Source organism: Pavona decussata, unplaced genomic scaffold (genome assembly GCF_977016875.1).
Source record: "Pavona decussata unplaced genomic scaffold, jaPavDecu1.1 SCAFFOLD_174, whole genome shotgun sequence".
NCBI lineage: Eukaryota > Metazoa > Cnidaria > Anthozoa > Scleractinia > Agariciidae > Pavona > Pavona decussata.
The window spans coordinates 268,636-296,615 of record NW_028145585.1 but is presented as its reverse complement, the minus strand read 5'-3'; the positions used below and the strand labels follow the sequence as shown (position 1 = coordinate 296,615).

General features: G+C 38.0%; 2 protein-coding genes across 3 annotated transcripts in view; both read left to right on the top strand.

Annotated features, from left to right (window-relative positions):
* The first annotated feature begins 13 nt into the window (after nucleotides 1–13).
* Nucleotides 14–27,153, top strand: LOC146463821 (uncharacterized). 2 transcript variants are annotated; one of them, XR_014856768.1, is made up of 6 exons: nucleotides 14–195; nucleotides 2,166–2,324; nucleotides 3,047–3,295; nucleotides 3,947–3,975; nucleotides 6,265–6,352; nucleotides 27,118–27,153. XR_014856768.1 is itself a non-coding variant. In XM_085083860.1 (5 exons), exons 1-4 carry the CDS (start codon nucleotides 123–125, stop codon nucleotides 3,949–3,951), a joined length of 486 nt encoding a protein of 161 aa, XP_084939986.1. In that variant the 5' UTR covers nucleotides 15–122; the 3' UTR covers nucleotides 3,952–3,975; nucleotides 6,265–6,441. The 2 variants fall into 2 exon arrangements, 1 of the variants encoding a protein (XP_084939986.1); XM_085083860.1 differs by lacking the exon at nucleotides 27,118–27,153 and having other exon boundaries at nucleotides 15–195; nucleotides 6,265–6,441.
* LOC146463818 (uncharacterized) overlaps nucleotides 15,590–27,980 on the top strand; it is a 51,431-nt gene continuing 39,040 nt past the window's right edge. Inside the window, exon 1 of the mRNA XM_085083858.1 lies at nucleotides 15,590–15,735. Within this exon, the coding sequence (XP_084939984.1) occupies nucleotides 15,663–15,735 (73 nt within the window). The 5' untranslated portion in view covers nucleotides 15,590–15,662. The remainder of the gene's footprint in view (nucleotides 15,736–27,980) is intronic.

Sequence of the window (27,980 nt, the reverse complement as noted above, 5' to 3'; positions counted from 1 at the left end):
TAGTATTATTCAGGTTCGACATTGATGCTGAGCATCCGATCAACATTAATTACCAAACTCGTTTGTGGTAAGACTGCAGTGCAGCGAAGTAAACTCACTAAACGGCTTGCACAACACGCGACATGAAGTGGTTTGGCTGTCTCCTTGTTCCTTTTTTGGTAACAATAGTGTTCAGCGCATCGTTGAATTCCAACGGTAAGGTTTGATGTTTTTCATGCTTTTAATTTTTGTCACATACGAAGCGCAGCTATTCTCAGCTGGGTGTTGGTCACACCCTAAACTGGCTTCTATGGCGCCTTATCAAATGATCAAATACCCTAATTCATTATCACACCTTCCAGGAGAAACTTTTTAATGCTTCCACTCGTTTATTTAACGGCGTGTGGAGCAGCTTCTGGGCTAACTGTGATAAATGTCGCTTCAAGTGTTTGTAAAACAGGCGTAAGGCGTGAAAGCCCATTTCTCTTTTCTCGAGAGCCCTGAAGTAAATAAATGAAAGTAAATTCTCAGTGGCCATGATCATGATCATGACCATCATATACGGGCAGTTATTTAACGCGGTTGGAAATAGAACCAGTATTAAAACGCATTTTTCCGTGCAAAACCGTTAACATTTCTCGGTGGTTTGTGCGTATTCTGTCAGTTCACTAAGGAGGAAATTTTTTTTTCTATGTGCCATACAAGAGTTTTTATAATGAAAAATATCAATCCCCTGGCTCTATTCGCAGCTATAGCAAAACTGGAACACAACTGAAAAGCGATGAAGTATTTTTCAGACGTTAAGAAAAAATTAACAAGCTAATCACAGGTATTAAATAAGGTTAAGAAAAAACAACTAATTCAGTTTTCTTAGGGATACTGTTTAGACTGAAAGAGAAATTTCAACTGAGTGCAAGTAGTTATAGTAAAAGAACAAGTGCATAAAAGAATGAGTCCAATGTTAATTTAGAGGATTTTTCAGCACCAGCTTCTATTTCCTCGGCAATTGAAGGAATTGGTCAGGGTTTTTCTCATACGTTTTTGCTACAGTAAACAATGGAGATTCCAATTATCATCCATAGCATTTTATTTATTAAGCTGGGTACATAGAATCACTCATTTTCTGACACAATATAACGTAATTCACTTCTCGAATTGGCTATGAAAGACAATCATTTTGATGGAAAATTACTTCCAAAGTGCGTTCTTTTCCTCTCTATGATGAACTATAGACAGGCGTGAAAAACGACTCGTGCGATCATAGCTCGTAAACGTCATGAGCTTTCTGGCGCTCAGCTTGGAAGGGAGAGGAATCCACTTAGCTTACCCAAGAGGTTCGGTGACAATATTACCTGTCAACTGCATTGACAACTCAGTTTACTCTTTTTGTCGCATACGAAACAGAGCTATCGTCAGCTGGGTGTTTGTCGCTGCCTGAACTGCCTTCAATGGCGACTTATCGAGTGACCAAACAACCTCATTCATTGTCACATCTTCCAGGAGAAACTTTCCTACTCTTCCACTCTTATATTTAACGGCGCGTGGCATAGTTGTAGGGCTAACTGTGAAAACTAAATTTTGCTTCAAGTGTTTGTAAAATTGAAGCCTGAATACCAAACAGGCGTTAAGCGTGAATGATATCTTTATTATCGTGAAAAACGTAAAGTAAATAAATGAAAGTAAAATTTCAGTGGTCATGGTTATGCAACTCGTAAAGGTATATACTGACAGTTATTCATCGCAGAAACGTTAACTATTGCCTTTCTCGATGGTTTGTGCCTTTTCTGTTAGTTCACTGCTTGTTATAATAAAAAAAAAATACGTCCCCGGCTCTATTCGCTATTATAGCAAACTACGTAGAACGCAACTGAAAACCTACAAAGTATTTAGAATCGTCAGCTAAGTTTAAATCCAGTACTATTCCATAACATTTTATTCACAAAGCTCACTAAATTAAAAAGAAACCAATAATGAAATGAAAGTGATGTAATATACTTAGCTCTTTCGAAGGCGAAAACGAATATTTGATATCATTGAATGGTTTGATGAGGTAAATTGGCCACTGTGGATGAGGTAAATTGGCCACTGTGTCTTTTTACAGTGGATAATATACCTCATCAAGTCAACTGATAAAACAAACCACTCATTACAGGGTGAATTTATTTTGGTCTCTGTTCTTTCTTTAGATCCACTGGTTGGAAATAAGGCACCGCCAGTCGTTGCAGGAGTCAGTGGGGACGAAAATCTAGAGCCTAAACACAAACAGATGATACGAAAGCTAGTCAATGGAGCTAAAGATGAGGAACGCCCTTACCTTGAACCTGAGAGGAGAATGCAGTCGAATCGTAAGTACCATATGAATAGTTTTGTCTCCTTGGATACATTCGGCCTACTGTTGAACTGTTAAAGTAAAATTCAATATATAGTACGAATTGGCCATTATCAGATAAAAGGCAGAAAAGATTCAGTTTGTTGAGCAATTACCAATGTTATCGCTACCATAGGAAGTTGATGTGAAGTAGTTACTCGAAACGGCAGTCATGGAGTGTTAAAAATGCTTATGTTATGCATGAACACTTCGTGATAAAGGGGTGTTTATGTTTTTGCTTTCTTTGGTTTTGGGTTTGCTTCTTTGTTAAAGACAATCACTTCATTAAAATTTCAGTGGTGAAGTATATCGTCACTTCTAAATTTCTCTGCTTAGGGTGGGGGGTTGCCTGAGTCTGAAACTTGTTTTTCAGTTCTGACAAAATTAATTTAGGCCAAACAACAAATTTTTAGGCGGCTTTTGGTTCATTGTTGTTCTTATTATTATTGTTTAATCTCTGATTTGGAGAACTTTTCTCACCGGGTAGTTTGCAAACGCGGAGAACGTACATTTTGTAAGTTATAGCGTCGCTGATTATTCCCTCAGTTGGCGAATGTGAATGTCTGTGTTTCCCAATGTTCGTTGGAAAACAGTTCTATTTCATTGTTATTAAATTTCGGATAAAGAATTTTCGCAAATATTTCACAAGTGAAATTTGTCATAAAAATAAAACGATCGCATGTCCAATTTGCTCTTCAGGGTGGTTTCCATACGGTAAAGGGACTAAATGGTGCGCTTATCCCGGGAGAGAACTCCTAGAATGGTTCACCGATATAACCCTGGAAGGATGCCAACGCCTCTGTGTTGACCAAAAAGGTCCAGAATGTAGGGCTGTTGAGTACTGGTCGGGAGGCGTCAAAGCATGCTACCAGTGTACAGATCTTTCAAAGGTGGAACCTTACACTAACACTAACGATTTGGCATATCCTGTGCATGTCTGGGTTAGAGGTAAGAATACATTACTTATTCCTCCCCACGAACTTTCGTGAGCCGGGGGGGGGGGGATACGTGACGAGCCCGAATATCGTCTACCTAGGAGGTAACCACTGGCTTGGAGCTGAGGCTGTTAAACAACATATGGAAATTTTTAATACATTTATTAAGTGTGACACACAATAAACTTAGCATGGTACTGGTAATAATCAAAGATTAGGAAGTGCCTTATCTAAATCTGCGTCATTATGTAAAGTTAAGTTTTTCCGTTTTCCAGCATGTTTGTAATTTATTGTAATTTTTTTTTTCTATTGTGTTCTCCTGCTCGTCTTGTCCCGCTTCGACTAGCTTTGTGGCTATTTACGGGACAAGCCCCTTATATAATCTGAAATTGTAAATAAATTGTTGTTGTTGTTTTAGTGCGTTCGATGATCTCTCCTTTTCAAAGTTGGTGGTAATGTAATACGCTTTTGCAAAATCTGCGGGGGATGCCAGATCCCAAGATCCATTCATTCGTTGACTGTCCCATACAATCTCAACTCCAAACGCAATTAGGAGTGCGTTCTTTCCACGTCGAACGCAATTACAAATCAATTAAGAGTGTCCTAATTTATTTTGAACGGAAGCGTTTTCTTCTAAAAATAAGTTTTTCCTCTTCTCTTTCAGATTAACTTGCCACCATTTCATGACACGAGGTAATTATAATGACTTCTTCTAATGCGGGATGATTCTAAAACACGGAAGATTTCTCTTTAACCTTCGAATTTACATATTACAGGCCTCACCATGTTACCAGAGCAAAGAATGTCTATGGAACACTCCCCTGGGCCTTTGTTATGTTGCAATGTTTACCCTTAGTAGAGAACCTGTGATGTCTTACAAGACGAGAATAGGGTGGCTCGCCTGTAGTGTTCATAAGCATGTCATGGATTAACTATATTTCAATTTGCCATGTACGATATGTCAAATCAAGTGACTCAGTCCAATAAAGCAAGTCAGCCTAGCGTTGGGTAACTATCGCAACACAATAATAACGTCATATATCTTGAAAAGAAATGTGATGTAATATTTTAAGCCTGGTGAACAAATGACAATGATGTATTATTCAGTAATGACACAGGCAAACTCGGAAAAAGAAATTCCGAGTGCTCCTATCAGGAGTCGAACCTATATCTTCAAATACATCCAGAGCTAAAGTTTTAACATCTTTTAAAACAATTTTTATTATCTATGTCCTTCATAGGAGACACGACGGTATAAAAGAATAAAAACCTTACACAAGAAACCCTGTTAATAATAACTTTATTATTGAAGTCAAAAACTATAGTGATTTATAAAAATGTATAGAATTTAGTTATGAAAAGTTGTCGACAAATTTTTGAAGAGTCAATTTACTACACATGACAGGTGAGCCTTGCTGTCCTAGGGATGAAAGAGTCCATGTCTTTTTGTAAGCGACATAGGAACGAGTATTTTACAGTTTCCTTTTCATCTCGGTTCGTGTTTGTTGTTGACGACCATCTGAATGAAACGCTTGCACGACTGAGATTCAGAGTCTGGAACATGCTGAAATGCAGATTTTGTAAGACTTGTGCGACCTATTCTAATGATTCAAGCGCCTCCCTTAGGAACTCCAATTACATTAGCTTACATTGTTCTTGTTCTTTTTTTGTTTGTTTGTTTGTTTGTTTTGTTATTTTTGTTGTGTTTCTTTTTTTTTCTACTGATTGGAACCCGAGCTATTCAGTTGTACCCTGATATTTTAGACACATTTTGAGATGGGAAAACAAAGAGCCTTTAAAAATGGCAGGTAGTGATAGAAAATCTTCTTGAGAACCCATGAAAAGTCGCACCTCATGGAGCCCTGTGGAGGGAGTTAGCGTTTATATCCATTCCCTCCCCACCCCCTCCTTCCCTTTCCCTCCACTCTTGGGCGTTCAAAGCTTCATTTCAGTGCAAAAGTCTCAAAGAATGTTAAATTTAGTGTGGACATTCCTCAATCTGTAATGCAATATTGCTATTAATAAATGGCTTACTTTTAAACTTTTCATGTCGATGTGGCCGAATAAAATATATTTGCTTGCTTGCTTATGCCTCTGGATTCCTCGAGGAACATAGGGCCGCAACGACACTCCTCCAACGCACTCGGTTTTGGCTCGTCCTCTTCAGTTCGGCCCACGACATTCCGGTAGACTTCGTCTCGGCTTCAATGCTTCTCCGCCAGGTCTGCTTCGGGCGACCAACTTTGCGCTTCCCCTGTGGATTCCAGTCTAAAGCCTGTCTGGTGATGTTGGTTTCAGGCTTCCGCAAAGTATGGCCAATCCAGCTCCATTTTCTCTTCTTGATTTCAGTCTCCATTGGGGTCTGATTTGTTGTTGCCCACAGCTGTTCGTTGGAGATAGTCTCTGGCCATCTGATGTTGAGGATGTTTCTGAGGCATCTGTTGGTAAAAGTCTGAAGTTTGTGGGTGCTGGTCTTGGTCACTCTCCACGTTTCTGAGCCATAAAGCAGGACTGACTTCACGTTGGTGTTGAAAATGCGGATCTTGTTGCGGAGTGAGAGGGCTGTTGATCTCCAGATTGGTCTCAAGGTGTTGAAGGCGTGTCTGGCTTTGTTGATTCGGCACTTGATGTCTTCGTCTGTCCCCCCGTCTTTACTCACGACGCTGCCCAGGTAAACAAACTTGTCAACTTCTTTGATGTTCTCTTGGTTTAGCTGTAGTGGATCTTGCTGCTTGTTGTTCACTCTCATGGCCTCAGTCTTTCCAATGTTGATTTGGAGTCCAGTCTTTACTGCTATTATTCACAATGTGTTTTTCCCGAACAAGTGATCAAAACTATTGAACTCCTTCTATTCATCTTTAATTTTTCCGATTAGAGTTCTGATTGTTGCCAAACAAATTACATCCATTTTCTCGCTTGCTTTCATTTTTAGTCTCGACAACTGAAACAAAACTCATATCTTCTTGTTTTGCATTTCTACAGGTATGGAATCAGCTCCAGATGGCGTAACTTAATTAAACTGATCGTGCGAAACCGTAGAAACGTAATTCATAAGTAATACTCAAAAAGAGTTTAGAAGTACGAAAGTATAATGTAAGACTAATGGGAAGAACGTTGTAATCATGAAAACTACAAATAAAGACTGTTCCATCAGTCTAATGTCAACTTGTCAATCTATCTTCATAGGCATAAAGATTTAAACATGTATTTTTAAATGTATCCTTATTTCTCACGGTTGACTCGAATTAAGCCTACTAAGGTTTTATCTATACCTTCACTTTTCATTTTGAAATAGTGATTTCAATCTACCCAGCCGAGCTTAATCATGAATGAGAACGGGAAAGTGACTTCCTCAACTCTTACAATTCCTTCCAAAGGAATTAACGTTGTCTCCTTTGTTCTCTGAAATGCCGTTTGGACAATGAGTCCAAAACACTGATTTTTGACAGGGTAGATTGCAGAGTTAAAGATCTTGCTGGGGTTTGAAAGGGGAAAAAATACAAGAATCACAGATCCCTCTTTTCGCTTTTACCCATACCCACCGTAAGTGTTTTCACGCAATTTAGACCATTTGCTATTCCAATGGAATAAGCAGTTTTCTTTGGAGTATAGCCCTGGTCATTAAATATAGAGAAGGGAAGGCGCGGCTGGAGAAATTCAGATCTGTTTTTAAAATAAGATCACGAACGCTTCATTTGAACTAAGATTACCTTTCAAGGCGCTCTTTCGAGACCTTAAAAAATTCCAGGACCCGCAACCTCAACCCTCTTATTTTATAGAACCCCAAAGTCTCATTTTATTTGTGTTTTACTTTTATTTTTACTGTAGAAGAGACGACTCCTCAAAAACACATGTCGTGACATAAGATCACACAGAAGAATGCTTATTGATTTGTTTTCAAGTTAAGTGTCATATAGGACAGAATTTGTTGACCAGTCAATTTCTGGGAAATGAAAGGGGCACTGTCACATAGATTTCTCTTTGTTTCAAATATTTGACCGCGGGTACCTTTTCTCCAACATCAAATTGCTCTTAGACTCAATTTCCGCCACTCCCTCGGGTCCTAATTGCTCTTAGATCACCAGGAATAAAATGTTATTTGATTTCTCCAGGACAAAAAACAATTTATAATCAGCTTTTTTTCATTTTGTCCATTTTTTTATGTTGCAACCATTTCAATCCTGACCATCAACAGCGAAAGATAATTAATACTAGTTTTTGTGTAGTAGAAGGGTTTTGAGGTTTCCATCGATACAAGTATGTTTTTTTTTTGGCCTTTCAAACTAACACTATGTTTACAAATAGGTGACACTGCCCCTTTAAGGTCTTAAACTACGTTAGTTCAACACAGCAGAAAAAAGTACTTGTCCATAAAATAAATAAATCATCAATACAGCGCAGGGAACCAGAATTGTGTCCTTGGATTAGTGAATAAATATAAGTTTCTTCATTTTTTTACATTTTCGTTTTTCATGCAATAACCATTTTGCCCCCGGAAAGTGATCTCAGTTTCTTTCTGCCTAACCTTCGCAATACAAACAAAATAAACATAAGGTGTCGGTAAGTTTGAACTGTTTACTACAATGGTTAAATGCTTACATTATTGTAGAGGTGGGCGCTATTAATCATTCTCCGAGGTAAAGAAATTACACCCCTACTCTAAGTACAATAATATTCTCTACCTCATTTTTAACTCGTGAATGGGCGCATCGCAATGAATGAGTTATCGTAATGTGAGGCCAATTCACTCGCTCGCTAACTCATTATGTCGTAAACGTTTGGCAAATTTGGCGATTTCTTAAGGCTCTCTCTTCCTCTCTCCTCCTCCTCCTTCAGTTAAAATACAAGGTTTTGGAGTTCGAAATTAAATAAAATAGTCCAAAGATCACTCGACCGCGAAAAAAAATTATTTTGAGGATTTTGAAATGATGAACTGCACAAGCTCTCGAACGATTAAACAAAGCGCGGTCTTCACATGCATTTTTAAACTTTGGAATAGAGAACGCTTCATTACGGTTGTTGTTGTTGTTTTCACTACGAAAAATGCAAAACAAAAAACGTTCAATTAACTTCAAAGATTCGGGGCAATTCCGTAGGTGAAAGGCTAAGGTTAAAATAGGAAACAAAAACTTCAGCTTCGCAATAAATTTCATTCGAGGTCCAGTGTGGGCGATGAGATCGATTCACCAGAAAAAATGTAAACACTGAAAGTTTGCTAACTTTTATAGCGATAATCATCACAAACGTTCACTTGGATAAAGCCAAAATAGCAACTTTAGCAAGATTGAAAGCGTCTTCCGATGATACAAAACGCGACAGAAGCCGTCGTTTAAACACAGAAAGGAAAACAGTGTATTACCATGCTAAAAACATCGAGATCTGGGTCACATGCTAGGCAACCAAAATCGTTCACATGCATCAAGTTTCATTCAGTAACAACACGTCGCGAGGGAAATATACGGAAGTTCTTGGAAGAAAAACTGGACGCCTCTTTTATCGATTGGCAACCACACAAAACCACCCAAAAGAACGCACACGTCCACCTTTGTGTCGCTTCGCGTATTGGAAGGAATCAGAGTGCGTGTGTAATTTAATTGTTTAATTGTTTATATATAATGCATTCCCGCAATACGGCTCGGCGTCCACAAATCCTTTTTTTTTTTTTTTGTAATTTGTTTATTTTTATTTTAGCACACGTTACAATACTTAAAGAAATTTTAAAATTAACTAATTACAGTTTACAGTTTATCTACAACATACCGAGAGGAAACAAAGGAAAAGTTACAATTTACAAAATAAAACACTGCTTTCAAAACTACGATTCGCAACTAGTGAAAACACACAGAAAAAAGGAAAAGACCGAAAAAATATGAAATAAATAGCAAATTTAAGGAGACCAAACTTAATGTAGGATATGATAAGGTTAAGTTAATTTTCTGCTAGGTGTTTAAAGCTGCTACTAACTTTTCCCATTTTTTAAAATGAGTAGCGAGTTTATCCCTCTCCCTCGCAATATGGAGTTCGATATTATAAACACGTCTTATCCTGGCAATAAAGCCTCTCAACGAAGGTAAACTTCCAAGGCATTTCCTTACATAAATATAATATTTTCCTAAAAGCATAACATGATTAATTAGAAAGAAATCTTCCGATTCCTCAAAAACTCCTAAAAACAAACCTATCTCATTGAAGGATTCTAAAACAATGTTATATTCTTTGAGCCAGGACAAGACTTCTTTCCAAAATTCAGAGGACACTTTGCAATGAGAGAGTAAATGTTCTAAGGATTCTGGTTCTTCATTGCAAAAAGTGCAATTTGGAGATTGCGAAAGGCCGAAGCGAAATAATTTATCATTTGTAAGGACAATGTTGTTTAGAATTTTATATTGAAATTCACTCAATTTGGAGTCAAGTGTAGTACGGAAAGGAAGAGAATAAACCTTTTTCCAATTAATGATCGTGTCTGGGTATTTGTCTGATATTTTTTGTTGGGCTGTCGGAGGGATTTGTTTTTTGCACAAAAAAGAGTCGTATATCTGTTTAGAGGTGACATCTAAGATAGGGAAAGAGCCACAGTTAAGTTTAATGTACGGTGTGTGAGGGATTGGTCTTTTATCGTTTTTACAGACCGAAGATCTAATAATTGTTTTCCAGTCCGATGGGAGAGAGTGAACAACTCCCATAATAAAGAAACGTTGTTCAGGAGAGAGCGTCACATAAGGATCTTCGTGGAGGAAAAGATTGTTATCCGTAATAAGGTCGCCCACCTTTATGATTCCCAAGTTAACTAAATCACTTCTATAGACAGACTTTTTATCAATACATATAAACCTATTATTCCAAATGATCTCGTTCACAACATCATTAAAAGTGACGGGTGTTCTACTATTTAAACCTGACCATGCGTCAAAACATTCTTTATAATATTTCGGGAACTGAGTTTTTAATTTGACGGTGTCAAAGTTACAATGCAAAATTAAGCTCCCACCAGCCGAAAAAATACAACTATTTAAAAATGATTTCCAAGTACTCGGGTAGTCCTCTAAGAATTATTTTAAACAAATGACTCGTCTTGCACTGATCATAGACTCAATATCCAGCATCTTCAGTCCACCTTTATCAATATTTGAGATGAGCGCACAGCGCTTGACTTTATCTTTTCCTTTCCAAATAAAAGTGTAGAAAATCGAGTTGACTTCTTTTACAAGATCATTTGGTATCGAAATAACCGATGCTCTAAACATTAACTTGGGAACTGCAAAAGTTTTGATAATTTGGATTTTGTCCAAAATAGATAAGTTCCTCCATTTCCACATATGTATTGATTTTTTAATAGATTTTAATGTCTGTCGGAAATTTAAATCGTTTCTCTGTTTTTCGTCGTAACCAAAATAAACTCCCAAGATCTTGATAACTTTAAAAATCTTATGGTCATTAAAATCCCTCTCGTGTAGAATATTACTGCCAAGCGCTATAATCTCAGTTTTTTTCGTGATTTACACGCAGACCAGAACATGATCCAAAGGATTCCAGAATGGCGAAGAGGGAGGTGTGAGATTCTTTGTCACGTAAAAAACAAGTCATGTCATCCGCAAATAAGGAAAGTTTCGTGGTTTCCCCTCCAATACCAAAGCCTTTGATTGACTCATCGTTTCTAATCTTAATAGCTAGAGTTTCTAACGCAATTATAAAAAGATAGGGAGAAAGTGGGTCGCCTTGACGTACCCCTCTGCTCAACGTAAAAGGGCCTGTTGTAAAACCGTTTTTCATTACACAACTCGATATATTTTTATACAGTGTTCGAATCCACTGAATAAAAGAAGGGCCAAAATTAAACTTATGTAGTGTTCTTATTAAAAAATTAAAATCGAGCGTGTCAAAAGCCTTTTCAAAGTCAATAGCCACTAAAATTCCAGATAGTTCCTTCTCTTTGGTGTACTCCATCACATCATCAATTGTTCTGATTGCATCAAAAATAGATCTTCCTTTAACAAACGCGTTTTGATTTGAGTGTATTATTTCAGGTAAAACCTTTTCCAAACGTTTTGCTAGCGTTTTAGAAGCAATCTTCGCATCAACATTAATCAAAGATATGGGGCGCCAGTTTTTAATCATCCTTTTATCTTTCCCTTTGTTCTCTACTAAAGTTATTATGGCTTGTTTATGTGAATTTGAAAGCTCTCCAAACTCAAATGCATAGTTTAGACTGTCTACTAGTAGCCTCCCGAACAGAGGCCAGAAGGTCAGATAGAATTCAGTTGTCAAACCATCATTTCCAGGGGTTTTATTTTTGGGGAAGGTTCCCAACACACTGAAGCATTCACTATAACTTATTTTCCCTTCACAAATCTTTGTCAAGTCATCTGTTAATGCAGGAAATCCCCTAGAGACATCTAAGAACATGGGAGTGGTTGAATGTAATGGGCGACTGCTACCGTCATAAAGGTTAGCATAAAATGATTCCAGCTCGTCCATAATCTTTTTGGGGTCGTTTGTTAGCTTGCTATCCCTGGTGAATATTTAACGGACACTGCTCTTTTTTCTCCTAGCTCGTACCAAGTTGCGCGGGAGCGAATAATAGCTCCCTGAGTAATATAGTCGTACAACTGGTCGTATTCTGCATGTAGGCATTCCAGCTCTTCTAAGTTTTCTTTAGAGGGGTTGTTGTCGCATTTGGTAGCGCAGTTTCGTACATTTTCTTCAAGTTGGTTCATTTTTTCTCTTTTTTTGCGGGCCTTGGCTTTGCTATAAAGAATTGTTCGCTGTCTTATTTTATATTTGATTAGGTCCCATAGAACTCGTTTATCATTTACTTCTTTAAAATCTTCTAACTAGTTCTTATATTCCACACGAAGGAGGTCACAATACTCTTGGTCACTTATTAAAGTAGAATTAAATTTCCAAAAGCTTGGTCCCCGCTCGTTTTCATCGAGGCCATTAACTGATAGCGGAATGGCTGAGTGATCCGATCTAATTGCGGTTATTATTTCTACCGATTCAACGTCTTCCTGTAAATCGTTACTGATTAACCAATAATCTAGGCGTCTTTGTATTAACGATGATTTTTGACGCCAAGTGAAACGCGTGCCAGTGGGGTTACGGATACGCCATATATATCTACTAAATCATGTTCGATAATCATATCTTCTACATATTGCACCGAATCCTTTCTCTTGTTATTTCCGCCTCGACCATCAAGGTCTTGATCAATAATGACATTAAAATCCCCCCCAACAACCACGGACTTGCCTGCGTCCGTGACAAAAACTTTAAGCCTCCGATAATTCGCTAAAAAACACACATTGTTCCGCACATTTATTTGGAGCATAAATATTCAGAAGGACAAAGGGTGAGTCCTGGATCTCAGCTTCTAGAAAAATGTAACGGCCTAGTGGATCAATTTTTGACGAAATTAATTTAAAATCTAATTGTTCCTTGACGAGAATCATTGTGCCTTTACTGTGACAACTGCCATGTGAGAAAAAGGTATCGCCCTTCCATTGTTTTTTCCATATGTTAACAGCTTCTGGAGTGCTGTAGGTCTCTTGTAGAAAACATATATCAGCCTGACATTTACAAAGCCAATTAAACAGGGCCTTTCGCTTCTCAAAAGAACGAATCCCTCGGACATTTAAAGATACAAGCTTGAAATTAATATTTTTAGACATCATATTGCGAGGACGAAAGGATTATAAGCCGGTGGGAAAAGCTACGTAGTGAGCTACATATAAAGTAAGATAACCATTCATTTAGACAAGTATGAAAAGGTCGAAAAAAATAAGAAAACATAGATCTGAAGGCCGAAGTTGTTAAAGTTGTTAAAAAGGTTCGCAAGATTCACACCTTTAGCGCGACCTCGAGAGCTCCGGACTATTGTTTGAGAGAAAATGCAAACTATGGCGTGCAAATTAATGCATTTTAGCCTGGTGAAGTAGTTTTATGTAAATTTTAGCAAAGTCAACACAAGCAAAGACAAAAAAACTGACCGGAAAAACAAAAATATTAAAGTATATATATGTATATATAGATAATGATCCTTACGCAAATAAATAATTCATCAACTGATCAGCGAAATCAAAATTATTGAAAAGAAAAACCATAAGCTAATAATGCTAAGACTAATAAGATTTAGGTAAGCTTGGATGTTAGCTAATCACTGACATGTTGCCGTGGCAAAAGATAGTCCGGCAGGTTGTCTACTGAGTAGACAGTACTATTGACTGATATATTTTTACCTTTTATGAAAACTTTACCGATGTTCAGTTCCTTGGCTTTCCTATATGCGGCGCGGAGCTTCCCACGTTGCCTTGCTGATTCCGCGGAGAGATCTTTGTCAATGAATACAGGTGAGAAGCGAGAACTGTCGATAAGTTTCTTTCTGTTTTCCCAAACCCAATCGCTATCCATTCTTGAGACGAAACGAACTAAAATTGGTCGTGGACGTGCAGGTCGTGATGCCCCTTCTCTTGACTCTGTCGAAACTTTGTTGCTCACAGCACTGTTCGAAGAAGCTGTATTACTTGGATTTCCCGTTCGATGTATTGCGTGGAACATAATATTTTCTGGGTCGGCGCCGAGTTCAGATAGAACATCAAATACTTTACGCGAACACTCCACACTGCTCTCTCCTGGATTTTCAGGAATGTTATAGAAACGAAGATTTTCTCGCCTGGAGTAATCTTCCATCTTAATAAGACGAATTTTAAGAGCGCTAAACTCTTCATTTAGTTTGCTATTTTCTCTGGTAGTGGTGTCGCACTGGTCTTGTAAATCTTTGTTCTTCTGTTTAAGTGATTGTACTTCTTCCCATACGGCGTTCAGCGACTTCGTTACTTCGCTTAATTCTAATTTGACTGCCTGGATTTCACTTTTCAGTTCGTCCTTTGATGCTTTAATGTCTGCGTGGATGCTGGACAGCTTTTCCAGGATCATTGTGTCTGTTACTTCATCTTCAGGGGACGAACTTGATCCACGTGCACGTTTCTTTTCTTGATTTTTAGGCATTCTTTGGTCCGAGAAACTTAATTTGTTGTGAAAACAGCTTCCACGAGTCAATAGGAAGTAATTCAATACTAAACCAGTACAAGTAAAAATCCTCCATGTCACGAAAACGCCATAGTTTGTTGGACAGTTAAAGAAACGTACTAACCGCCATGACAGTTAGCCCCAGTTCCCAAATCCTTGCTGTCCTTGTAGTTTGATGCGAGTACCGCTTTACGGTTACCACTATTCACCATTTGGCTCACAGGAGCCTTTGATATATTAATATTATTTAGTAAACCGGCCTTCCTTAAGTTACTTTTGCGCGGTATTGACATTACAGTGTAGGCAATTTCCTTTCTTTTTTTTTTCAGTGAACATTCAAACCAACATATTGACAGCACAAGCTGTTATACTAAGAATAGGTCTGTGACGTGCTTCACTTTTTCAATAAAAAAAAAAAGTCATATTTATCTATAGTTCTTGAGAACCAAAAAGTTCATCAATCATCTAGTAAACCAACGATTTTAGCCTTTCTGTTGAAGTTAATCCATTGGTCCAATCATTAAAAATTTATTTCATATTATTAAGTTTACAATAAATGTATGCTACAGCAATACAGCTTTGTTTTACCATAAAAACGTTTTTTTTAGTTAGATAAGCTAGCAGTTCTTTGGGAATTCACCGCATAACTTAAAGTTCCTCTTAATAAGTCAACCAGTATCCCTCAACACTTAAAAAAGCTTTTCTTTTCCGCTTTACGCATTTTCGGAAATTAGCAGAAAGCAGACTCTGTTAAAAGTGTATATTATCACTATCACTTTTTGTCCAGTGTTAATGTATACGTTTCTTCAAAATGAACTTCTATTTCCACGGCAATTTAGAGCGCTGATTAGACTCTTTCTAATTATACTCTGCTCCTGGAGTAAACAATGGGGATTCCATTTATAGTCCATAGCATTTTTGTTTATTAAGCTGGTTACATAAAATAGCTCATTTTCGGACACAATATAACAGGATTCACTTCTCGAATTGGCCGTCCACGGCAATCAATTTAATGGAAAATTACTTCCAAATTGCATTCTTTTCTCCGCGTGAAAAACGATTCTTGTGATAATTGCTCGTATACGTCATAACAGGTTTCTGGTGCTCGCAACGGAAAGGAACCCCTTGGGCTCACCTGACAGGTTCGGTGACAATATTACCTGCATTGGCATATGAGTTGCCTCTGTTTTGACAAGCAAGTCCATGATTGGTTAGACATTCCATTAAAGTTTAGTATTATATTAAGGTTTGACATTAATGCTGATCATCCAATCGACATTAATTACCAAACTCGTTTGCGGTAAGACTGCAGTGCAGCGAAGTAAACTCACTAAACGGCTTGCTCAACACGCGACATGAAGTGGTTTAGCTGTCTCCTTCTTCCTTTCTTGGCAACAATAGTGTTCAGCGCCTCGTTGAATTCCAGCGGTAAGGTTTGATGTTTTTCATCCTTTTAATTTTTGTCGCATACGAAGCGCAGCTGTTCTCAGATGCGTGTTGGTCGCACCCTGAAATGGATTCTATGGCGCCTTATCAAATGATCAAATAACCTAATTCATTATCACATCTTCAAGGGGAAACTTTCTTATGCTTTCACTCCTTTATTCAACGGCGTGTGGTGCAGCCTCTGGGCTAACTGTGATAAAAGTCGCTTCAAGTGTTTGTAAATTGAGGTCTGAGTACCAAACAGGCGAAAAGCGTGAATAGACATTTCTCTCTTTTTGAAAAACCTGAAGTAAATAAATAAAAGTAAAATCTCAGTGGCCATGATCATGCAACTCGTAAAGAGAAATACCGACAGTGATTTAACGCGGTTGGAAGTAGAACCAAATTAAAACGCAATTTTCCTTGCAAAACCGTTAACATCTCTCGGTGGTTTGTGCGTATTCTCTCAGTTTACTAAGGAGAGGGTAATTTTTCATATGTGCCATACTAGAGCTTTTATAATAAAATAAAATATCCGTCCTCTGGCTCTATTCGCAACTATAGCAAACCGGGAACACAACTGAAAAGCGATAAAGTATTTTTCAGATGTTAAGAAAAAATTAACAAGCTAATCACAGGTATTAATTAAGGTTTAGAAAAAACAACTGATTCAGTTTTCTTAATTAAGAGATACTGTTTAGACTGAATGAGAAATTTCAAAGTGCAAGCAGCTATAGTAAAAGAATAAGTGCATAAAAGAATGAGTCCAATGTTAATTTAGAGGATTTTCAGCACGAGCTTCTATTTCGGCGGCAATTTTAGGAATTGGTCAGGCTCTTTCTTCTCCTTTGTTCCTACAGTAAACAATGGACATTTCAATTATTGTCCATAGCACTTTATTTATTAAGCTGGCTACATAGAATCTCTATTTTTCTGACACAATATAGCGTAATTCACTTCAGTCTCGAATTGGCCGTGAAAGACAATAAATTTGATGGAAAATTACTTTCAAACTGCATTCTTTTTCTCTCTATGATGAACTATAGCCAGGCGTAAAAACCGATCCTTGTGATCATAGCTCGTAGACGTCATGAGTTTCTGTTGTTGGCCTGACAGGTTCGGTGACAATATTACCTGTCAACTGCATTAACAACTCAGTTTACCCTTTTTGTCACATACGAAGCGCAGCTATTGTCAGCTGGGTGTTGGCTGAACTGCCTGAACTGCCTTCAATGGCGAATTGTCAAATGAACAAATAACCTAATTCATTGTCACATCTCCAAGGAGAAACTAAGTCTTTTTTATTCTTCCACTCTTATATTAAACGGCACGTGGCATAGTTGTAGGGCTAACTGTAATAAACTTAATTTTTCTTCAAGTGTTTGTAAAATTGAAGCCAGACTACCAAACAGGGGTGGAGGGTGAAAAAACTTAAAGTAAAGAAATAAAAGTAAAATTTCAGTGGACATGATCATGCAACTCGTTAAAACGTTAAATCGTTAACTATTGCCTCTCTTGATGGTTTGTGCCTTCTCAGTCTGTTCACTATGTGTTACAATAAAAAAAAAAACAGTACGTCCCTCGGCTCTTTTCGCAATTAAAGCAAACTGTAACGCAACTGATAACCGACAAAGTATTTAAATCGTCGGCTAAGCTTAAATCCAGTACTTTTCCATAACATTTTATTCACAAAGCTCATTAAATTGAAACGAAACCAATAATGAAACAAGATGCCTGCTATACTGGCATTACGCGTGATGCTGGGGCTGATTCATTTATTCCAACTGTATGCTTCGCCGATTGATAAAACTATCCTTGCTAATGGAATAGTTTGAGTCACGACGATCGCGTTACGTTGTTTCCCTTGTGGTACGCTACTCAGGGTTTCAAGGGAAATTGCGGGAATTCCATTGCGATAACGTAAGCTTCTCAATGACCTCTTTTCAGTCTCGCGTCGTGGTCTAAGACTGTCAAACAAAGCACGATTCCTTCGCCAGGAATTTACCAATTTCCACCGTTTTAAATGTTGGGTGCTTCTTAGAAGTTATTCTTTCGATTTGCCGCTTCAAAATGGTGCAATTTCCGTTTGAAAACGGCACACTTGAGTCCAGAACATGTTAACAATATGGTGCCAAATTTAATGTTTTTAATAAATAGATCAAATGATGCGTTGACGTCACACAGGTAGGGGTGAGTGGGTCCCCTCCCTCGCGATGTAAGCGACAAGAATGGATTTTGATTGGCCTGCTTCTGTTGAAGACAATCAGAACAATACACCCCGAGTAGGAGAGGGGTGAGATTAATGAATAAATTAATGTACCGATTTGTAGCTACGAGGAAGAAAAAAAAAAAGAAATCGACCCGTTTTTAGACACGGTATGCCCCCTCAGGGCATCCCGCGTAATGAAGGCAATGTAATATACTTAGCTCTTTCGGGGAGCGAAAACGAATATTTGTTTTTATTGCATGGTTTTGATAAAGTAAATTGGCCACTGTATCTCTTTACAGTGGATAATATACCTTATCAAGTCAACTGATAAAACAAAACACTCATTACAGGGTGAATGTATTATGGTCTCTGTTGTTTCCTTTTATCCACTGGTTGAATCTGAGGCAGCACCCGTCGTTGCAGGAGTTGCGGACAAGCATCTATAGCCTAAACACAAACAAATGATACAGAAAATAATGAACGGAGTTAATAAAGACGATCAGCGCCCGAAAAGATTGAGAAAAGATAAAAGATAAATTGAAAAGATAAATTGGCGAACCCTTAAGAGATACAAACTTTGCTGATGTTTTGAGAACTAGTTCTACGTTATTACTGTAAACAGCACATTTAACTGAAATTTGCGGCAACTGAAGAGCACATTTTAAAACAAGACAAAAAATCGCGTTTTAAATTGTATACATGTTTAATACTAGTTCGGCTTTCTTAGGGATTTTGTTTAAATTAAAATGAAAATTTCGTAGTGCAAGTAGTAAAACAATGAGTGTACACTTCTTTCAAGAAACTCCCTGTGAATAAATCGCCGAACCTACAGAAAAATGGAAACGTACTTTTCAATAACATTTCTTCCATAAAGCTCTAAATGAAAACGCTGACATACAATTTTAATGAATTCAAACCTATACAAGGTGATTGAAAACGAATGTTTGATTTTGCCAATTTACCTTATCAATTCAGCTAATAAACCCAACAATCATCACTTATGTCTGTTATTTCTTTAGATCCACCGATTGTTGGAGGTAAGCAAAAGCCGCCAGCCGTTGCAGGAGTTGGGGACGAGAATCTAGAGCCTAAACACAAACAGATGGTTCGAAAATTAGTCAATGAAGCTAAAGACGAGCAACGCCCTTACCTTGAAGTCGAAAGGAGTCTACAGGTCAAGAAAGATGGTAAGTACCATATGAATAGTTTTGTCTCCTTGCATACGTTCGGCCTATTGTTGAACCCACCAAAGATGCCAAGGCCTTTCAGTGTTCAACAAAAAGGTCCAGAATGGAGGGCTGTTGAGTACTGGTCGGGGAGCAACCATGCATGCTTCCAGTGCACAGATCTTTCAAAGGTGGAACTTACACTAACACTACCGATTATGGATATCCTGTGCATGCCTGGGTTAGAGGTGAGGATACATTACGCATTCCTCCTCATGAACGTTCGTGGGGGGAGGGGTTACGTTACGAGCCCGAACAGTGTCTACCTAGGAGGCTTCCACTGGCATGGAGCTGTCCGTGTTAAACAAGATGTGTAAATTTTAACATATTTATTAATTTTCCAAGACTTTCATGTAATGCGCTCTTTTTATTATTATTACTATTATTATTATTATTATTATTATTATTATTATTATTATTATTATTATTATTATTATTATTATTATTATTATCATTATTATTATTATTATTATTATTATTGTCACTGTCATTATCATTATCATTATCATTATCATTATCATTATCATTATCATTATCATTATCGTTATCATTATCATTATAATGTTCCTGAAAAGTCATGTCCTTACCTTTCTCATGATAATCATAAAATCGCTTGTAAAATGTGCATTTTACATGGGAAACCCCTTTTTTTTTTCACAAAGCAAACTTCTGGTGCCAATGTTATCTGTGCTAAAAGAACAGCAATGTTGCCTGAACATGGCGTATTGAAGTTTCCAAAAGGTAAGGAAATGACGAAAATTGGGGAATCAAGGAAGAAAAATTGCTAGAACTTTGCAAATTTGCCTAACAGATGATAAAGTCATTCCCCACAGCTTCATTTGTATTCCCCACGTTATCATCCATGTTTCAGAAAAGCGACCTTTTGACGAAAGAAAAATCTAGTGCAAGTATAATGTCTAGTACAGGTTTCAAAGTCAACCTCAAGACGGAATTGCCATTTTTGAGTTAAATGTCTCTAGAAGGGCTAAAAATAGATGATAATGCCTGGTCTTTTGTGACATAATAGCTATCAATGTATGCTACGTTTCGTGAGGTTATTATGTAAATGGCACGAGTATTATAGAAGTAATGAAAGTTTTAAGACGAAATGTTCAATAGGTGAGGAAATGACAGTTTCTAGAATATCGTTTTCTTCTTCAAAATGAACCGCAGATTGGATGATAAACAAGTCCCGCTTGTTTTCTAGAAAGGTTAGGACAAATGAAAGTGCCAGCTAAGAAATAAGCACTTTTGAACGTTTTACAAATTTTTGACAATTTTTTTTCCTGTTTTTAAAGGTAAGAAAATGACAATTTTATTCTAAATTCAAGGAACTTTACATTCGTGTATCTTTTTTTTTATTGAGCACTCAACTACTCGGACCTACCTATAAATTTAAGACTTGTTCTTGCCTATTAATACTACATTCGTTGACACATAAGACTTAATTGTCATTAGTGCAATCCTCTCGCATTGCAAAGCACTCTAGGTGTTCAATTTTCAATCAAAAATAACTCACAAAGTATAAATCCCTCCACCGTGCTGGATTTAAATCATATAAATTCACCATAGTAGGTGCTGAAAGCCAGACATACACAACTAAAGGCCATGCAAAGAAATCGAGCATTTGCCACAAACGAATGGCTTCACAACGAGGGAAAAGTAACTGTGTTTTCTGTAAAAATTGTAAGGAAATGACAACTACTGTGTTGGTTGATATCTTTGCCCTGTGAAAGAGAACTTTGAGTTGACATCCATAATAAGTATTTACGGAAGGAGACGCAAGCTTTGCCTCAATGTCGTGGCTTCTTTTTAATGTCTGATCTTTTTACAAAAGAAATTGGTCTCAATTTAGGTAAGGAAATGACAGTTTTCAGAATATCACGGGCAGGAAGATTTTACTTTTTTTGAAAAGTCCTGTTTTTTTATGTTTACTGGAATGATGTAAACGTAATTACTATGCTCCTCTGAAAAATAGTCCTTCCAAGCAATTGTGGAGCTAGAATTTTGTAAAAATTGTGAAAATTTGGTTACCATGGCGACGTCAAATGTCAAGGTCATTTACCGACCATACTAATTTGTTCTCAGGCAAGTTTTAAAAATAGTTACTGAGTTCGGTGGTGTTTGCTTGCATATTAAAAGTTAAAAAGGTTATAAAGGTTCAAAGTCAAAGCGGGTAGAATCTCGGTCTAGAAAGGGTTAACAGGTGCCTAGAATAGAAACCACAGTAGGATGCCAGTTTTGAGTACTGGGGCTCGCCCCTATGTGTTTTAACAAAAATACCTTTTAACGAGAACAGTGGTGTGCACATAACACAAACATAAAAAAATCCCTTTGACCTAAAGATGGAGACATGAAATCTAAATGAAACTGACATCTATTCAACGGGTAAGAATACATTTGCAGGGAAAAAAGCTTTTTCATATTACAAAGTTCAAACTTCACAGAAATGATCAAACTTCAAAGTTGGCTCATTTTTGACCAAAAACCCCTGAACCTACCCCTTGGAAAAAAGTGGTTTTTGGCCTAAAACCCTCTCAGGGGACGTTTTCAGACACATTGATTCCATTGGAAGCTTTTAAAAAAAATATTTTACTTGCGTCCAAAAGGAAGACAGTGGAAGATGTCACCTCTCGTCTCACCAATGCCAAGGTTTTCAGTGTTTTGGATGCCAAAAGTGGTTTTTGGCAAGTTAAACTGACTGAGAACTCCAGTTACCTTACCACATTTAATACCCCTTTTGGCCGTTTCCGTTGGCTGAGGATGCCATTCGGCATTAGTTCTGCGCCTGAGATATGGCAGCGGAAGATGCATGAAGCCATTGAGGGTCTGCAAGGAGTTGAAGTAATTGCTGATGATTTCCTTGTTTGTGGATTTGGAGACACGGTAGATGAAGCAGTGAAGAATCATGATCAGAATTTAACCGCCTTTCTACAAAGATGCCGTGAGTTGAATCTAACACTTAATTTTCAGAAGATTAAGCTTCGCCTATCACGTGTACCATTCATGGGCCATTTACTCTCAGCGGATGGTGTTGTGACTGACCCAAACAAAGTTCGTGCCATACGTGACATGCCTGTCCCGACAGATGTCAAATCCTTGAAAAGATTTCTTGGCATGGCTACTTACCTAGCAAAGTTCTTACCAAATCTGTCAAGTTTCTGCGAGCCATTAAGGCGACTGGAGCTTAAGGATGCTGAATGGTGTTGGCTGCCTGTTCATGATGAAGCTGTCCAAAGTATCAAGAGTCTTGTTTGTGAAGCTCCAGTGTTGAAGTTTTAAGATGTTAATCGTGAAGTCACAATTGAAAGTGATGCGTCTCTCAGTGGACTTGGCGCCTCCTTACTTCAGGAGGGACAGCCAGTTGCATTTGCCTCAAGAGCTCTAACTCCAGCGGAAAGTCGTTATGCTCAGATTGAGAAGGAACTTCTCTCCGTGGTTTTTGCATGTGAGAGGTTTGATACGTACCTGTATGGTCGAGATGTGGTGCATGTTAAAACAGATCATCAACCCCTTGAAGCCATCTTTAAGAAGGACCTTGGTTCTGCTCCCAAGCGTCTTCAAAGGATGTTGCTTCGCTTACAGCGTTACAACCTTGATGTCAAGTATCAAAAAGGAAGCTTGATGGTAATGTCTGATCCCCTGTCTCGAGCCTTTCTCGACGAACCTCCTTCACAGACCGAGTTTTGCAATGAGCTCGAGGAGATAGTACTTGTGGAGGATCTCCCTATTTCAGAAGCACGACTGAAGGAATTCAGAGAGGGCACCGCCTCGGATGACATCCTTCAGATCCTCATGTCCAATGTCCTAGAAGGTTGGCCTAAAACCCTAGATGAAGTTCCAGCTGAGGTCAAGCCATACTTCCAAGTTCGAGATGAAATCACAGCCCAAAATGGTTTGCTGTTCAAGGGCGAGCGCCTCATTGTACCTGCCAAGTTAAGAAAGGAAATGATGGAAAAGGTCCATTCGTCCCATCTTGGTATTGAGGGCTGCCTTAGACGAGCCAGAGAAGTGTTCTACTGGCCGCGCTTGAATGCCGAGTTAAAAGATTTCATTCTCAAGTGTGATATCTGCAACTTGTACAAGCCAGCACAGCCTCGAGAACCACTAATGCCACATGAAATTCCATCAAGGCCTTGGCAAAAGGTTGGCACAGATCTGTTCTTGTTTGATCAGCGGCAGTACCTGATTACTGTTGATTATTATTCTTCTTTCTTCGAGGTGGATAAGCTTAACGTGACAGATTCCAGAACTGTTATTGAGAAGTTGAAAATGCAGTTTAGCCGGCATGGAATTCCGGAAATCGTCATTTCTGACAATGGACCACAATATGCTTCTGCAGAGTTTGCAAAGTTTGCAAGTGACTGGCACTTTCAACACATAACTTCCTCTCCACGGAACCCCCAAAGTAACGGAAAGGTTGAAAGTGCGGTAAAAATCTGTGAAAACATCATGAGGAAGGCCGTGCATGGAAAGTTTGACCCTTATCTTGCCCTCCTAGACTATCGTAACACGCCTACGGAAATTGGTTCATCCCCAGCACAAAGGTTGTTCAGCAGGAGAACACGCAATTTGTTACCGCTGTCAAGTAAACAACTAGAGCCAGTTCCCCCACAGGTTGTGCAAGATAAACTGATTAACTCTAAGCAAAAGCAGGCTTTCTACTACAACCTGAAAGGTACAGCATTACCTGAGTTGCAACCTGGACAGACTGTCAGGATGAAGAGGCCAAAAGAATCTACCTGGTCAGAAGCTGTTTGCAAGAAAATGATTGGCCCCCGTTCATATGTGGTTGTATCGGGTGGTCGAACCTACCGTCGAAATCGCCGACAGCTGCGATCAGTGCCGCAGTCAGATTTCCACCCTGTTGCAAAACCAGTAGCTGAGCCTCTACAATCAGTACTACAAACAAACCCCCCACCTGTTGTGAAACCTGCTGCTGAACATGTGGAAGCTGCATCCCCTCCAACTGTTACAAGGAGTGGTCGTACTGTCAAACCACCAGCTCGTTTTCAGGACTTTGCAACTTAAACTGTATACTTTGTTAGAAACTTTATTTTGAACATTGTTGTTTATTTTGCTAAGAAACGCAGTCGCAATTTACAAGGCTCAGTAAGACACTTTTTTTTTACAAAGGGGAAGATGTTGTGATACTGCATAAATTAGCATGCATTTCTGTATCACGTGATTTATTGTTATGTAATCTGACCTCGTGGTCTTTTGCTCGCGGCCATTAAAGTTGTTGAGTTGTGTTGATGCTCGGTGTCCTTACGTTGATCGTAACAGCTAGTCCTCCCATTTAGCGTCGCTTTTTGGGCTTGTTACTACTTCTTCAACGCCCTCAGAATCTGAGCCGAATGTTGACATGTCGTCTACGTCTTTTTGACCCTTTTCGAAAAACGCTTCCTGAGCAGGGTCGTATTCAGGGTCGTCTTCGGAACTCTTTGACTCAGCTTCCTAATACTCAGAACAGTCGGTAGATTCTGTTTCCGTACCAAAATTGCTGTCTTGGTCGCTCTTTTGCTTTCTTTTCATTGGTGAGCGCAGTGACATCAGTTTGCAACCTCTATGCCTTTCTCTTTTTACCAAATTTATTACTATCAGTTTCAGTAAAACAAAACCCTTCCCTGAGAACTGGGGTATAAAAAACTTATGTATCCAATCTCGCAAGGTTTTCAACTGCCCGAGTGTTCGGTTCCAACTGCGACAGTGCCAATATGCAATGCCCCCAGTAGCGTGCTTGCATTACGTTTTATTGGCTCATCTTGGCTTTACTAAATTATTTCATTCTTTTGGAGAACAAGTAAGCATTCACCTCAGATTGCCCTTTCTAACAATTATTTGAATGCGCGGAAAAAGCCATTTAACTATCATTTTGGTATACCGGAGAATTTTTAACTTTAATTTGTTGATTTCATTTAAGAACAGATTTGCAATTATTATTTAGTTGTATTGTGTAAAATTTTATCTTCTTTTTATTCTTCTTTCCACGTCTAACGCAATTACAAATCAATTAAGAGTGACCCAATTTATTCTGAGCGGAAGCGTTTTCTTCTTAAAATAATTTTTTTCCTCTTCTCTTTCAGATTAACTTGCCACCGTTCAATGGCACGAGGTAATTATAATGGCTTATTCCAATGTACAATGATTCTAAAACAGGGAAGATTTCTCGAATTTACATATTACAGGCCTCATCATGTTACCAGCGCAAGTAATGTCTATGGAACACTCCCCTGGGCCTTTTTTATGTTGCAGTAGATAACCTGCGATGTTTTACAAGACGAGAATAAGGTGGCTCGCCTGTAGTATTCATGAGCGTGTCATCCTGACATTATTTAATTTGCCATGTATGATATGTCAAATCAAGTGATTCAGTCCAATAAAGCAAGTCAGACTAGCGTTGGGTAACTATTGCAACACAATCATAACGTCACATCTTATATCTTCCAATACATCCAGATCTAAACTTTTAATATGTTTTAAAGCAATTTTTATTACCTATGTTCGTCATAGTAGACACAACGGTATAAAAGAATAAAATCCTTACACAGGAAACCCTATTTATAACAACTTTATTATTGAAATCAAAAACTACAGTGATTTACAAAAATATATCGAATTCAGTTATGAAAAGCAGTTGACAAATTTTTCAAGATTAAATTTACTACACTTGAGAGGTGAGCCTTGCTGTTCTAGGGATGAAAGAGTCCATGTCTTTTTGTTAGCAACATAGAACGAGTATTTAACAGTTTGTTTTACATCTCAGTTCGTATTTGTAGTTGACGGCCGTCCGACTTAGATTCAGAGTATAGAATATGCTGAAATGCAGATTTTGTAAGAATTGTGCCATCTAAGTTCTAATGATTAAAGCACCTCCCTTAGGAACTCCGATTACAATGTCCTTCTTTTTTGTTGTTGTTGTTGTTGTTGTTGTTGTTGTTGTTGTTGTTGTGTTGTGTTGTTTTCGTTCGTTTGTTTTTCAGTCTTAGTTTTTTGGGGGGGTTCTTCATTGGATCTCAAGCTATTCAGTCGTAGCAGATATTTTGGACACATTTTGTAATAGAAAAACACAACAGCCACTAAAAATGTCAGGTAGTGATAGAAAATCTTCTTGAAAACCAATATAAAACCGCACCTCATGGAGCCCTGTGGAGGGAGTTGGCGTTTATCTCCATTCCCTCTCCACCCCCTCCTCCCCTTTCCCTCTACTCTTGGGCGTTCGAAACTTCATTTCAGTGCAAAAGTCTCAAAGAATGTTAAATTTAGTGTGGACATTCCTTCATCTGTAACGCAATATTGCTATTAATAAATGGCTTGCTTTTTAACTTTTCATCTCGATATGGCCAAATAAAATATATTTAATTTCATTGAATTGTTCACGACGCGTGTTTGTACCAAACAAGTGATGAAAATTACCGAACTATTCGAACTCCTTCTATTCATCTTTAATTTTCTGCAATTAGAGTTTTGATTGTTGCCAAATAAATAACATCCATTTTCTCGCTTGCTTTCATTTTAGTCTCGACAACTGAAAGAAAACTCATATCTTCTTGTTTGCATTTCTACAGGTATGGAATCAGCTCCAGATGGCGTAACTTAATTAATACAATAAAATCTGCAATTCCACAGCGACAAACCAATGAGTGGTGCCGGATCACTTGTAGACCTGGATCAGCAAATTAACTCAAATACAAAATATTAACGGCAGACTGATCCCAACGGCGGAGGTGACGAGCTTGATAGAACAAACAACAAAAGCTAGAATAACTGAAATATATTTGTTTTTTTAAAAAAACAAATATATTTCAGTTATTCTAGCTTTTGTTGTTTGTTCTATCAAGCTCGTCACCTCCGCCGTTGGGATCAGTCTGCCGTTAATATTTTGTAACTTAATTAAACTGATCATGCGAAACCGGAGAAACGTAATTCATAAGTAATACTTAAAAAAAGTTTATAAGTACGAAAATATAACGTAAGATTAATGGGAAGAAACTTGTAATCATGAAAACTACAAATAAAGACTGTTCCACGAATCAAATGTCAACTTGTCAATCCATCTTCACAGTTATAAACATTAAAACATGCATTTTTAAATGTATAACTGTATTGCTATTTCTCACTGACGACCCAAATCAACCCTACCCAGGTTTTATCTAAATCTTCACTTGTCCCTTTGAAATGGTGATTTCCCTTCCACTTAGCCGAGGATTATCATGAATAAATACGAGAAAGTAAGTTTCATAACTCTTACAATTCCTCCCAAACTCTGGGAGGAAAGTTAACCCCTTTGAAAGCGGTTAACTTTGTTTCATTTATTTCCTGAAAGGCCGTCTGGACAATGACGTTTCAAAACACGAATTTGTGAAAGGTTGGGTCGCAAAGTTTAAAAGCTTGCTGGGGCTTAAAAGGGAGAAAAAAATACGAGATTAACAGGTCACACTTTTCGCCGTTTTCCATACCGATGGTCATCAGACTGAGCACTTTTCTTTGGAGTGTAGGCACTTTGAAATTTATCTTTCATTCTAAAGAGTATTCCCAAGAAAACTGAATCAGATGTTTTTTTCTAAACCTTAATTAATGCCTGTGATTAGTATGCGCATTGGTACAAAAGGCAGTACAAAAGGCAGACTGCAGACGGAATACAAAATGGAGGCTACAATATTCGTCACATTTGTTGCAACGCTTCTCGAGTTAACCCCTCAGCAACAATGATTTATGTACTTAATATGTATCGCCAAAAATTCATACTAAAACACAAACAAGATGCCCGGCTAATGGCATTAACACGGAATGCTTAATGTAGCCCCAATCAG